Source organism: Eutrigla gurnardus (genome assembly GCF_963514095.1).
Source record: "Eutrigla gurnardus genome assembly, chromosome: 5".
Taxonomy (NCBI): domain Eukaryota; kingdom Metazoa; phylum Chordata; class Actinopteri; order Perciformes; family Triglidae; genus Eutrigla; species Eutrigla gurnardus.
This window is the reverse complement of record NC_139919.1, coordinates 13,709,616-13,725,137: the sequence shown is the minus strand read 5'-3', so window position 1 is coordinate 13,725,137 and position 15,522 is coordinate 13,709,616. Positions and strand designations below refer to the sequence as shown.

At 38.4% G+C, this 15,522-nt stretch overlaps 1 protein-coding gene across 6 annotated transcripts in view; it reads left to right on the top strand.

Moving 5' to 3' along the window:
• gria2b (glutamate receptor, ionotropic, AMPA 2b) overlaps positions 1-15,522 on the top strand; it is a 48,141-nt gene that overhangs the window by 17,872 nt on the left and 14,747 nt on the right. For all 6 annotated transcript variants that reach the window (XR_014597200.1, XM_084010150.1, XM_084010149.1 and 3 more), the window contains exons 3-6: positions 4,313-4,552; positions 12,520-12,716; positions 14,636-14,689; positions 14,805-14,963. Coding sequence is in view for 5 of the 6 variants with exons in the window: in XM_084010150.1 (XP_083866276.1) it covers positions 4,313-4,552; positions 12,520-12,716; positions 14,636-14,689; positions 14,805-14,963 (650 nt within the window). In the remaining variant the exon portion in view is untranslated. The remainder of the gene's footprint in view (positions 1-4,312; positions 4,553-12,519; positions 12,717-14,635; positions 14,690-14,804; positions 14,964-15,522) is intronic.

Below are 15,522 nucleotides of genomic sequence, written 5' to 3'. Positions count from 1 at the left end.
TTAGAAAAGGGGAGCAAATCAGAAGGGTGGCTACAGGGGCTAAAGCCACAAATGTTTCTCAAAAGCCCTGAATCTTTAAAGTTTTTAAAATATTTCCCCTCGGAATGTCCAACTAGACTAGCAAATCAATGGAGCAAAAGTTCTATTACTGTTAAAATATTGCCATCTACAATATGTGCCCCCTAACATTGTCATGAGTGGTTATTTTATGCTACTACTTTTTCTCTAAAGAAATCTAATAAAGGTGAGTTAATGCTCTTCTTTAAGCCTAATATTCAAATCAAAGTGCTGAAGACCACATTCATTTTGCATTGTGGGGGATCCTTGATTTGCAATTGGAGCAGCCCAGATTATTATGGCATGGATTCAAAGGTAGCAGATTTGTCAGCTAGACATCCAGTCTGTGATCTCTACTCCAACATAGTATATCAAAAATAGGTTTCAGTAGAGTAGTGATTTTGTAATGATGCTGTTTATGACAAATCCCACCCCTACATACACTATGTAACTTAAAAGTAGTAACAGCATAGGTTTTATTTTTCTCTTTTTAGGTGGCAGGAGGGAAAATGAGTCATCCTCGACATGTGTTTTGTTATGTGTTCAGAGTAAAAACAGTTGGAGAACATTTTGATACAAAATGGGATGGGGGATGATTTATTTTTCCTTGGCAACTATCATATTTTTAGGCATTCTATTATCAAATGGCTTAAAAGGGATATAAATGCTGTAAATGAGGAAAATGCACCTAGACCCCCCAATGTTTGGGCTCAGCCCCTAACACAGGCATCAAATCTGTCTGTAAATCAATTTATAACAACTGATTTAAACCGATGAAATAGCACTTTCTAGTCATAATAGTAATACAATGTAAAGTGACATTACAGTGTTATCAGACAAATTTACCAAATTAGCATTAAGGGGCTAAATAGCTCTTGTTCATGTTTTATTACATTATGTCATTCGATGATAATGATTCTGTCTAATGTATGTTGTAGTCTGATTAAGACAATATAGAGTATTTTCGTTTATGTTCATTAAAAGGGATTGTGTGTAACATTATTATCATTATTATCTGCATGAAACTAGTGAGTAAAACTGTAAGACAAATAGCAGAGGGATCATTTATAAATATATACATAGAATAATAACTATAGATTAAATGTTTTACTGTGTGTTTGATTATACGTATAATTGCACAGGTGCTTATTTAGAATGAGCCCAGGGATAACCACTGCGGCTAAATGAAGAGTACTGTTACCATTAATGTATTATATAATTTATCTTACCTAATGTCTTGCATTACAAAATCATAATAAGAATTAGAAAGCAATGGAGATGTTCCCTTCCTCACTCAAACCTCATTTTTTTTTAAAGTACATTTAAAGGCAAATGTCCTGGAATCTATAAAAATGTAATTCCTGAAACCAAATTAAAATGAAAACATTGCATTGTTCTCATCCATTACCCAAGAACAGAGTGCCATGATTTGTTTAACATGTAACCTAAACTCCCCTCTGAGGAATGTTTCATCCTCTTCACTGAATGTACAGAATTATTTCCAATTAGATTGCGACAGATAAACAGACGACACAGTTTGGGTTCTATTAGCCAGTTGGACAAAAGTGAAATTAGATTAGTGAGTTCTAATCTCTCTGTGGCCACACTGTCCTCTGCTAAAAAGACAAGAACGGTGCTCCAGACTGATAGAGGTGATGGGACCGCCATGAGCTGTTTGTCCTGGACCACTGTGATGAACATTTAATTGCTAAAGTCGACTGATCGGTAAGGATTTTGGCATCACATGACTACTGGCAGAAAGCACGAATGCTGGCCTTGCTCTCATTTCATTTGGCCTATTATTGATTCATTTTTGCACAACCAATCAGAACTTTACTGCTGTGAATTGTGAAGTGGGTACTTGCTGGTTACAGAACTATTTTTCACACTTTTAATTAGCATTTCATCTTCAAATATTTTCAGTGCCCCTCAAAATAGAAACAGTCTCCTGAATAATGTTACTTGTTTTTGTCCACAATTATACTTTTTTTTTTTTTTTTTTTAGGAATAATGTTTTTTTACATCAATTTGGCACATGGCTTTAAATACCACAATACCCAGAAGCCTCAGCCACCATTTTTACAAAAAAAGAGGTGTGAATCAGTGGTCCAGCAAATTCAAAATGTCTTGACATTGTAACAGGAACCAAACAGAATTCATCTATTGACCCATTTGCCAATCTGAAAGTTTTGAGATGCTTTTTTCCATTTCCTAATAACTGTAAATAGTAAACCTTTCACATATTTACACACAAAGGCCTGGACATTCAACTTTCTGTCCTTTGAATTATTGAACATTGTGTTTGATTATTAAACAAATTCAATTAAATTCAATGAAACCACCATTGTCTATGCAGGGAATACATATGACTGTTACTTCAGCAAACTCTGGGTGCCTGAAATAACTCCACCAACCCTTGTGGAAACAGAAGGTTTTTTTAATTTAACTTCTTCATGGTGAAACTGAATCTGTCTTGTTCAGCAGGAACAGTTGAGAATAGAAAAAGACTTGCTTATAATGAGCTGCAGTTCATTTCGACCAAAACTTTACTAATGACACTTCTCTGTGATTAACTTTACAAGAAAGTGGCTATAAAGAGTTCTCACTGTGTGTGTGTGAAACATTAAAGCAAGGAATTGCATAAACTTTTAAAACAAAACCCGCTTCTAAGTGAATCTATTGATTATATCTCTTTCCTATGTCGCTAAAACCACTGTAGTCACTCTTTCAGCTACACAGAATATTTCAATTCATTACTCATCAATAATGCTGCCCCAGCCAGTGATGAAGTGGCAGGGTTCAAGGATCAGGTTTTGTCATTGTCACAGAATGAAATGGGCTCCAGTTGTAATATATTTGTGACACAATATATTTGTGTCCATTCCTGTAGTCTATTTTTTGATTTTGCATCAGAAGGAATGTAAACAGCAACAAAAACAATTCCCTGGGCCTAGCCGGGTTAGCTTAGCTTCCACCTCCCTCTCTTCCCTCCCTTCCTGGGACAGTCGACTTTGCTTTCAGAGGCGTTTGGTCCAGCAGGTCTGGCTGGGTGATCAGTCGTGGGGTGTGATCATCTCAAGGTCTTAATCTAATCACCATGCTTCCTTTTCTGATGTTGATGAGTGTATTCTGTTATACGCCATTCAGTGCTCCAGTAATGAACTTTGAAAAAACAAAAATGTAGCATATTCATGGGAGCTACCAATTCCAATGCTGCCAATTCCTGTAGTTATATGACCAGTGGATCCCATTTGTCAGCAAGTCATCCCAGTTATATTGCGGAGAAGAAACTGTTTCATTACATTAATTACATCAGAGGACACATATGTCCAAGTCAATGAGCCTGATTGACTTACATTTGATCAATACACGTTAACAGGGAACACGGCAATCTGCTGACCCTCGTAGAATATTTGAGAAACAGCCTGCAGCCTCAAGATAACATAGACATTTAGTATTCATGTTTATGTTGAGTGCACACTGCCCTTTTCTAGTTGGTGCATAATGGGTGATAGAGGCCAGCAAAGGAACTGCACTGTATGGACCTGCACATGGGTCATGAATTATTGATTTTGCAGTCAACAAATGAGGTTGTAATACAAATGATCTGATACAACCACAGTGTCATTATAAATGCTGGTTGCATACCCTAATTGGATCCTAACGCAGGTGATCATTAAGATCGAAAGGCCGCCAAAGAAGATGCATGAAGTCCAGTATCTACCTTTTTTACATATACTGCTTATAGGTGGTGATAAAGCTGTGCACCGTAGAACATCTGCCCTGCCAGTCTACAGAAGACAGCACCATTACAGTACATCATGGTGAAAGATATCCCGTATGAAGATTTAATGCACAGTTTTGGTGAATGCTTGATATACTCAACATCGCTTATTCCCACTGTATCAAAAAGTCATAAGGCAACTCATAAAAGTTTCACAGAGTGACTGGCGTCCAGTGCATCGTTTTCTGTTGAATACAATCACTCCCCTGGCAGAGCTTATGGAAAGCTATCCATTAATCAGAAACAGAAAGAGGCAATCCTTTACCATTGTGTGTGGCCCTAATGTGCTCTAAAGGACTGTGATAAAGGTCTTGGATGTACACCTTGTCCTGAGTTAGAGCTGTAAAAGCATCACAAATACATTTCAGAAGATTTTGTTACAAAAAGGAAAAATTGCAATTGTTCTGATGTTAGAGTTGTGCGCTAAATATCAAGCAACACACTTTAACAAACCTCTTCCCTCTGCTTCAGTCTGTTCACAGTTCTCGAGAGGAGTGTACGCCATTTTCGGATTCTACGACAAGAAGTCTGTCAACACCATCACGTCATTTTGCGGGACGCTCCATGTCTCCTTCATTACGCCCAGCTTCCCTCTGGATGGGAATCAGCAGTTTATCATCCAGATGAGACCAGACATCAAGGGGCCGCTCCTCAGCCTTATCGAGTACTACAAGTGGGACAAGTTTGCCTACCTTTACGACAGTGATCGTGGTAAGTCATGGACACTGTTACGTTTGGATTTTTCCATATCCGATTCCCCAATAGTTGCCATAGTTGGCAATGATTTCTACCTTAATTGAAAACAACATATTTCTCATTTTAACTTGACATCGACATATGATTATGTCTCTTTCAAAAACAGGGCAGGGCAATGTTTGACCTCATGCAATGCAATGATTGTGTTAAAACTGCTTATTTCTATACAAACCACAGTTATATTCTAAACACAGTGTATGCATAACACAGCACAGGTAAATCCATGTAAAGGCCATCTCCTTTCCTGACAAAGAGCTTTTCACATACAATCAACCAAAGCACCTGCTGTGTTTGGGAGGCAGTTTTACATAATAGCAAGGGGAGGGCAGGCAGTCACCATATCTTTGACTTACAGTTAAGGTGATGTGCCCTGCCAATATAAATGTCTGCACTCAAAGCAGCGTGATTTATAAAGATGCCTTGGTTGTGCATTCAGAAGGAGCAATAGAGCACACCCAAAAAAATACTTTTGGGTATGGGAGGCAGTATTATGAAGTTCAAATTTGGAATTGAGGAGACACTTGGTAGCAAAAAAAAAAAAACTGTTCTGGTATTATAATGTTTTTATTTATTGAATTTTCTTTGAGATAATATAACAGTCTGGTGAGCCTTACAGTTCCAAGATTTCCAATAATAAAGTCACTGAACACCAAGCAAGTTCAACCTCCTGGTCTCACTTTATATAATTATAACACCAATCATGTATCAGTCCTGACCTTAAATGAAAGAAAAATCATATTTTTTGCAGTCAGAAGTAACTGTCTCTATGCTCAGCCTGTGCACCTGGAATAGTGAATATCCTAAATAAGATTTTATGTCAAAATAAAATGTATCCCCTTTACAACTTTACCATCCATATCTATCTCTTCTCCTTTCTTCAGTTACCTTTTTTTCAATTTCGCCACTAATATTAGTCTGGAAATCTCTATTAAACAGACATTATTCTCTGCTACATGAATGGTCCTTCACATCTTTATCTTCAAATATTTGCATTTTGGCATTTTTTTGGCTGATATTGTCTGCAAAACCCACGAGATGAGTAAAGTGTAAAGACAATAACGGCAAAGAAGCTAAATAACACACGCTAACTATCTTATCTCACCTTGCTGTGTCATGGAACTCATTTTGTTGTTTCATCTGCTTATGATTGTGATTCAGTGACTTACCACCAGTGGAGAACAATGCAGCCTCATGCAGCACACAGGGACCATCCAGCTCTGAAAAGGAAATCTCTTCCAAAGATAGAGTTCCATTGTAGTTTAATACTTACTTCAATGAAAGAAGGGGATTAAGACCTCAATAGTATCCAGTTACAGTGGAATTACACTATCAAGTTCTTTTTTTCTCTCTTCTCAGTCTAATAAGGATGTTCAGCTTTCAGGTTACACTTCCTAAGCCTCCCCCCCACCTGTTTTTACTTCTCAGTGACAGAAAGAAAATCATTCATCTTTTTTTTTAATTTATTTCCAGCACACTAAAAGGAGGTGTAATGGGATCACTTTCAAAAAGCACTTTGAAGGCAATTTAATGATACTTGATGAATGCCAAAATATGGATTTCCAGAACATTAAACTAATATATGGATTGGGAAATGGTATCACTACTTTCTATACCCTAGTGTTTCGTCTGATTACGGTGTACTGATGGTGGCTTGAGAGGGATTTAGTGCATTTCTGCTCTGTATACCTTTAACTTACCACTTAACATCTCCCACTCCGCCTTTTCCCTTCACACCCCCACATTCACACATATGCTCGGTCTTCACTTGCTGGATCTACAGTATATCCCCCCCCCATACTGCATCCTCCCTCTCATCTTTCCACATGTGCTTTTTCCTCTTCTCCCAGAATCCATTGTTAATCTCTCCAGTCATCCTTGCCGTGACTGACGGTAGAAACATTTACCATCCTCTCCAAAATAAGATGGGAGGTTCCAACCAGCTGTTTTAAATTTTCCTCATGCTAACGCTAGCTCTGACCTGCTGCCTCTACTGTACGTCCGTGGTGACACTTAAGGGCCTGTTGTGCATATTTCATCATTGCATGGCTGTCTAATTAGGTCAGTGTGATCCACTCATTCCCATGGCAACCGGAGGGCGGGGAGAGATGAGGAGAGAGAGAAAGAGAGAGAGAGAGAGAGAGAGAGAGAGAGATTGTAAGTGACTGAGCGGGTCAAAGAAGACGATGAGGCAATAGAGTTGCCACTGGTTATGATGAATTCTATTAGCACATTGAGACTAATGGATGAACCAACACCAACATTGTAAGCTCTTGTCAGTAAGTCAGTTTAGATAATGGATGTGCTGTATGTGGGCGGGTAGGCACTCCAAGCGTTATGTTTTGCATTCCTTTGGCTCGCTGAATGCAGACATGTTCTCAGTCAGTCTTTTTAGAATAGCATTTTCTCTATAAATCTTTTATATTTATGCAATGTCGCTTAGATGAACAGGATGTGAACTTTTTTGTTGTTTACAGCCTGGATCTTTGATTAATTCAGAGAAAAGTATCCCAGTATCCTTAGGAGTTATGTTCGATTCTGCACCTCCCAATTTATGCCATGTCAGTGTTAAATGTCCTTTACGTAGTGAGCGGGAGAAACCTGCAAGACCTACAATTCAAAGCCTTTTCTCTTAACCATAACATCAATGTTTCCAGAGCCTTATCTAAGTGATTAGTTGCCTAGTCAGGCTCTAACCTTAAAGCTGCTATAATCAATGCTTTTACTTAAGGCAGATGCTATTATCGCCCAGGTGTCAGAAGCCAAGAATACTTTTTGCAACCCACCAACTTGGCTGGGTGAAGGGTTAGGGGGTTAGGTTTAGACAACCCTAACCCTTGTACTCTAATTACATCACAGCAGAGACGATAATCACTTAACTTGATTTAAGTGTGCTTAGATTGGTATAATGCAGAAAGTGGACACTATATATATTTCGGGAAGGATGTAGGACCTTTACCATGGTGGATGAGTGAGGAAAACAATTGCTTGAAGCAAAAGAGAATTATAGCTGACATGAAGCCACAATTGCTGGTATTGAACTGCTTTCCCCTATGCATCATTTATGAGCCTTTTCTTGCCTTATTTGAATAGTTTTCCATCATAATATGCATATGATTATACAGTCACATACATTAACTCATTGAGATGTTGTTGATCAATGAGCATGAAGCTGAGCTTTTACAGGAAAGCAAAGTCTGCATTTTGTGATCACTTCTTGGTTTTGGTTTACTGCTGCACATAGATTTGATTAACTCTGTGCATTATTTAATCAATGTGTAACACAATGTTTCTTTGCACACTAGTTCATGGATCCTTATTAACCACTGACCTTTCAAATCCAGGGCAACTTAGTGGTAAATGTGAGGTCACACAACAGCTTTACTCCCCAGTGCAATGGTAGCACTAGTCTGTTCAAATGGATGGCATAATGTTGGCTGCAAGCCAAGACAACATATGTTTCATCCTAAAGAGCAGCAAAAACAACCCATCCCTGGAAGAGCAATATGCATCATATAGCAGTCTTTGGCCTGCAGTGGAAACCAGCAGGGCCAAGTCTCTGCACAAGTTCTGGATTTAGATTAAAAAAAAAGAGGATTTTCATTATTTATTATTATATTATGAGGTTCATTGTACAAGAAGATACTATCTAGAGTAAACTGAGGAGAAGAAAGCCAAAACAAAGAATTGTAAAGGGAATGGTCTAGTAACATTTTCCCCCAAATTGTTGATGGCTGCTTGTTAAACCCAACTGTCTCAAAGTATATTTTACAAACTGTATGTAAGCAAAATGTCCATGTGGGTCTGAAGGCTTTTTGGAAAGCCCATGTAACGCAGCTAAGCAAGTAATGTAACAAAGAATGTATAATTAATTTAGCCACAATAATGACTGAAATAATTAGTTTTTCAGTGAGCAATAAAACAAAAAGTAACTGTTTACACTTTTCAAGTGACTTAACTAACACAAGGGGCCTCTAACCAAAGGTAAAATGACAAACTATGTGCAAAGCTTTATCTATATTTTATAGTGTGCTTGTGTTCTTTTCACTCATGGTTAGATCCATTTCAACAGTGGGATTTAACAGAGTGGCTAAGGTTACCGTGTGCTGGTTACACTATCCACAATGTATTAGAGTCTTGTCTAGGCTAGTTACCCAGTTTTAATGAACACCTGCCAGCCAAACAGGAATTAACATTGATCATAGTGAGGTGGTTATTAAAAAATAGCACACAATACAAAGGTAACAGTAACCCCACTGAGATGAATCTGTGGGGAATTTGCCTCTCTGGCTTGCATTATTAGTAATTCAAATATATTTTTGCATGATATGAGCAGATGAGTGCAGATGCAGATATGTAACAATAATAAACAAAATCGAAGTACATTTATATGTTGTTCAATGCATAGTTTTTCATAAAACGGGACTGGTACCATCTTTTTCAACGTTCGGGTAAACATTGCTCTCAGAAGCTGTAGCTCTGTAACAACTAAAATGAGCATCTATAAGTATTCATTTAGAACAGTAATGAGGCTACAACATGAGAGCCTGTCGAGGGGGACGTACTGCAACCTGTTCAGGGTCTGGTGGATCGCAGAGATGTGGGGTCCCAGTACTGCTGCAAACTGGTCCTGAAATCCACCTGGACCCGACCAGGATCGTTGAAAATAAATACAGCAGTGTAGCGCAGGACGATGTAGTGATCGTCTCATTATTGAAAAAAAAGAAGAAAAAGATGAAAACTGTTGGCTGTTTTTTTTGTTTTTTTTCAAGTAATGAGACGGTCACAGAATCTCCTCCTTGCTGGAGGACTCGTTCTTGTACATTTTTGCAACAAATATGTATTAAAAAATAATGATCCTGGTAATTTCCCTGCGTGTGGGACTCGAGAGCCTTCGGCGGAATCTGACACGTATTAATCATGCGTCAGGAACAACGTCATCTACGGCGCCGAAAGAAATCCCCCGAGTAGTGTCCGAAAGTGTTTTTTAATTTTGCCTTTGAGTCCACTATATAGGGCTCTACATAGAACTCCTCTATGTAGGGAGTACGGAGGAGGGAATGATTTCGGACACAGCCACAGCCACAGAGTATATACACAGGGAGGCAGGGAGCTTACGAGGAGCAGGTGAAACACATTAGGGCAGGAAGGGTAATCAACACGAGAGGGTGGGGAGTCAAGACAGCAGAAACAACAAGGACCAAGAAGTACAAGACAGGAAACCACACATGGGACAAAATGACAAAATAAAACAGGAAATTAACCCAAGAAAACACAGATCATGACAGAGCCCATCTAAAAGCAATGCAGAAGCCATTAAACACATAAGAATATATAAAATAACCCAGTATAATGAGCCACTGAAATGCATGATTCAAGGGCATCCCCACCCTGTTCAAAGACACTAATCAAACATTTAACCTTCATCACCGTTAATACAGAATCAACCTTTACACTAACATTTTGGTTTTATCCTCATTTTATCTTCTCTGTAGATCACTCTAAATTCTAATTATCTTATTTAATAAGCATTGATGAAACAGTCAAATTTAACCACACCATAATGACCTTACTGTAATTATGATGTATGGTTCATTCAGATTAAACTGCAAGCCTCCATTTTCCTCCATACCATCATAAAACCACCACCGTGTCGCATGAAATTGATTACATCTGTAATTCACCTCGCTGAGGCAACAGTCGACCTTTTTATCAAGCCGCTCTCAAACGGCCCTCTGCAGACCTCGGATCAATATCAGAGAGAGAGATTCAGCTGGGAAACCACATAGAGTGGCTGATAGGAACATAAGTTTGATTGGAGACTGTAGTCTATGCCTTTAACAGACTTTGCTTCATATTGATGGAAAGGTGCTACCGCAATCGAATTGCATATGGCACCATGTGTGTGTGTCCTTTCTGGATCATTTTTATCTGATTGGTTTTAGAGTAAAGAAAGACAGGTGAGCACATGCTATTGATGGTAAATCTGTGTGTCATCACTCACAAACTTTGACAAAGAATAGATGCAAAGTGACTCCAGTAAGGCGCCGTACTCCTTTAGTAATTGTCACTGGCGGGAAGTCGGGGAGGGATCGAGGAAGCCACATGGTTTTCGGCACCTTTGATAAAGGTCAAGGGAGGGTGTGGAAAGGGAATCGACTCTTGGCAGTTCATTATTGACTTTGGAAACAGCAGTTATCAAAACAATCCCCATTCAAGGCCTGTTTACCCAGTTGTTCCAGAGCTTTCGACAATATCATACACTCTTCATGAGCAGAGGAAGTTTGCCCCATTGTCATCTGTAGATGTTCAAACATTCCATTTTCCGGACACGCATTTTGTGTGTCTTCAGCCGACTGAAACGGCGGTATCATCATGGTGTTCATTCTAAGATGGGCCAACCTCCCAAATAGAGGAAGTCAAATTCAATATTATGAATTCAGACCAGACAACTCTTAAAACCATTCACTTAGGTTCAGGAAAACATCAACCACCACCCAAAACAGGCTTTGTCGCTCTTTATACTACGTCCCCAGACTTCCTCCTTTGTTTCTGTCATAATTCGATGGCCACTAGATGTTGACTTTTTGTGTTAGTGTGAGTAAACAACAGTGGTCAATAGATGCTAACAGCCTTTGAGCTACTAGTAGGTGTGGTAAAACCCATCCAACCCATATCTATGAGGCTGATAACCGCTGATGGCTATTCAATTGGCTGAACATTCAAAGCGGGTGATCTTGAACTTTAAGGGCCTTCTCCTCTATTGGTTTGAACATTGAGTTAACTAAACAGTGAACGTCCTCTGAATAGTGAGAAGTGATGACACAGTGGAAGGCTTGAACATAGCTAAGAATACTTCACCTGCTGGTGAAGACAGTGTGATTTGGTGAAAAGCTTAAATGGACCTTGAGTAGAAATTGTTTCATCAAGAACTAAATTGTTTCAAACATGAATCAGCAATATTACATTTTTGGTGTTGATGCTATTAAGTATGATGGCGTGTTAGGGCCACTGAAGGGAGCCGAGAGAGGTGGGCAATATTCTGAGAAAAAAAGTGGCAAATTTGCGACTTTAAAACTAGCAAAGTTGCTAGTTTATTACTATGCTAACAACCGGCATTTATGCTAGCTAACAGCGGTAGGTCATAGAGGAAGTAAACACGTTGCTCAACCCAGATGTTTGCCGTTGCTATGGCAACAAGTGAAAGCTACCACTAGCTTAGCCAAACTACCCGATCAATAAACAGCCATAAGATGACAATTTGGCCCATATAAAATTAACCATCAACAGCCATCACCCTAAGGACCTTAGCAAAGCGTTGTCACACGTTGTGATTTTTTAATTAGAAGAATAAATACAACATTCATGGGAAGTTAGCTAGCATAAATGTCGGTTGTTAGCATCGTAATAAACTAGCAAATTTGCCACTCGTAGTTAAGTGTATTGTTAGACCCACTTTTCGCTCACATGTTGGACACGTTAATGTCATAAAAATGTAAAACATCCACAGGGTTTTAATAAGCAGAGTCAAAAGCCTACATTGAAAGACAATATTTTTTTCTGACAAATAATTGTTTTTTGTTTTCAGACTTCCTATATTGATGTTTTTTGCTCTGATATCATGACTTTCCTTCTTTACTATTCTTAAAGTGGGTATGTTTTTTTTATGTATATAAGGACCCAAACATATGTCCATTACCATGAACGTGGTTTCAGAGAAATCAGGAATTCAATGCATAACTTGAGCAGAGAGCACATAAAAACACAACATGTAACATCTTTAAACCTTCCCAAGGTGATGAAATGTGTTGGTCCCATTTGTCAGCAGGATATCTAAAAAACAGTCTCCATGACCAAATAATACAATGGATAAATCAGCCAGACGGAGAGTACGGATAATGTTTTATTTCTACTTCTGTCCTCAGGCCTGACAACACTGCAGGTCGTTCTGGACACGGCAGCAGAAAGGAAGTGGCAGGTGACAGCAATCAATGTGGGAAACCTGAAAGATGAGAAGAAAGACGAGGCCTATCGCTCTCTGTTCCAAGATTTGGAGAACAAGAAAGAAAGGAGGGTGATCCTGGACTGTGAACAAGACAAAGTCAGAGACATCATGGAGCAGGTAAAGTTTAGATTATGATCCTGTTTTTCCTACCAGGGACATGGAGGGGAACAATGAAAGCAATAACAGTTCACATCTTCAGCATCTTACAGGTTGCCTCTGTTTCCTACACACAACACACAAGTCATTATTTATTTGTATATTATTTTGAAAATATGGTTTAGGTTCCACTCACACCATTGATGAAACAAGCCTCTGGTAGGGGGTGAGATGTAATGAGAGGTGATATTGCTTTTCCAAAAGCTGTCAGAATGCAATTTATTGGCATTGTATAGAGTATATTTTTGTTTTAGTTTTAGTTTTATTTCCCCCTTGATGTTGCAAACTGCATGACAGGTCTGACTCCTCCATGTGGGATTGATTATTTAATCAATCTGAAACTTTACAGCTTTTTTTTGTAACTGACTAATATATTATATTTAAAGATATAACTACAGTTTGTAGTATGCTTCCTTTTTGCATTTTCCATCATTTTTGATTTGTGTTTTCAGAACATTAATATTGGGCAAGACAATCCACCGATTGGGTTAACTGGTTCTCAATAATGTGGTTAAATTAGGATTCACCTGGAATTGACACGATGTAATTATTGTTGAAAAGTGGTCACAGTGGAATTGTACAGGTAGATAGAGAATAGTGATGACTCATAAGTTACACAGCATTATTTACCTAAAGTTAGCTGCAATTAGCCACTGTAAGTTGCTGATCATATAAAAACCAGTACACTACCTAAAAGACAACTGAGTCAAGTCCATAAAAAAACAAGACACTTTTACTGCAGTCAACAATTAAATCACAGAATTGGTACACTCCAATTATTGTTATCATTGTACCGAGTTATGCCATTTATTTTAAAAAACAGTCAAGAGGAAGGTGGGGAAACAAAATCAAAAATCCCATGTCATTATGTGCGAATATATTTGGGAAGTGTTAATGAAAATAAGAAATAATTGGCAGTATTTCTATTCCGTTTTATGTGGGTAATGCTAACAACCCTATTGTCCTTTAATTACTACTAGGACAACATTTATATTCACCCAAAATACACTTACATTCATGCAGCACTTGGAAAAAACACCATTGTCACATGGACTCAGTAACCCAGCAGATGTAGAAAGGCATAACAATTACACTAATTTTTCATTTAGGCTGTAAACAAAAGTGCAATTAAAGGCAAAACAGATGCACATAAACAGGTTATATTCACTCCACCTTTTACCCAGGAGAGAGGCTTATCGATTATCATTTAAAGCATGCCAACGTCTGTTTAAGCGAATGCTGAATGAAATCAATGCCTGCAGCCTCGGAGCCTGTTTATCTGGGGAAAACAGAATCCGTTGAGGTGGAAGTTTCTGGCTTCACGTCAAAGACATTTAACGTAGGAAATACACAACCGTATTATTCAAATCTTCTTCAAGTAGCGCCCTGACAAACGGAGGTGCCAGTCAAGCAGTGGGATTAGTTTCAGGTGTGTCATTTATAAGAGGTACAGAAATGGTACAGCTGAGATATTTCTGTTATTTCCTGCTTTTCTGCTCTGCTGATAACGGAAGTGTATTTGCAATTGGACATCTCTGTCTTGCAGTATTTGTGACCGTGAACGCCATGTTTTTCTTTTTCATTCAGTGATAATGGCCAGACTGACAGCCATTTTTGCGTTGGTAGTGACATATCACGCTTGAATACAGTGGTAGATGTGTGTAGTTTGGATATAACCACTATTACATTTATGATTGCCTTATGTCTGTCACACGTTCCGTAAGGAATTACAATGAACATTTCCCAAATATAATAATGATCACAAACAATGCTTGAAAGAGCTAGGGTTATTACAAAAGTCAAAATTGTATTTTATAAGAGACTTTTATCATACATATTCCAGTGGGAGCTTATACTCTGTGTGTTTCATAACCCTGCAGGTCATCACAATTGGCAGACATGTTAAAGGCTACCACTACATCATAGCCAATCTGGTAAGTTTATGCAACTTCTACATTGGTTCAAGGATTTTTATTATCCCTTTATATGTTTCATTCAATGCTTCCTATGGAGAGAGATGACATCTGAGTCTGAAATTATTGTTTTCAGGGTTTCATTGATGGGGATCTTACCAAAATCCAGTATGGCGGTGCCAACGTGTCAGGCTTTCAGATTGTTGATTTTGATGATCCGTTGGTGTCCAAGTTTGACCAGAGATGGGAGGCCCTGGAAGAAAAGGAATATCCTGGTGCGGACAGTAAAATAAGGGTGAGTTCCTTTTTTTCCCTTTATTTCCAGGCTGGAAATGTTGGTTGGTAAGAATGTTAATGTGGCTCAGTTGTTCTAATTTGATTTAAAGTATATGATGCCGTCTCTACTCCAACATTCCATCCACATGTTCACACTGTGTGCATTATTAAACACATACAATTTACAGAAGTTTCCATTCGTAGGTGCTTTATGCTATCAGGTATGTCCTTACTCCCTCTACACGGAAGTCAAGGTAGCCCATATTATTTATTGCACTTAAGCTTACAAATAAGTGTGTGCTAGCATATTTAATAGAAATTATAGTATTTCATATGCATGCAATGTAGATTGAATAAGGATATTATGATATTAAAAAAATATTTACCACCTATAGGCCTACTACGTCTTTCTTTGATGGAGCTAATACCAGCTCTCTCTCTCTCTCTCTCTCTCTTTCTCTCTCTCTCTCTCTCTCTCGCCTCCCACTCTGTCTCTCCAAGAGACACTGTAAATTACTAACATTTCAATTCAATTCAATTCAATTTTATTTATAGTGTCAAATCACAACAGAAGTCAT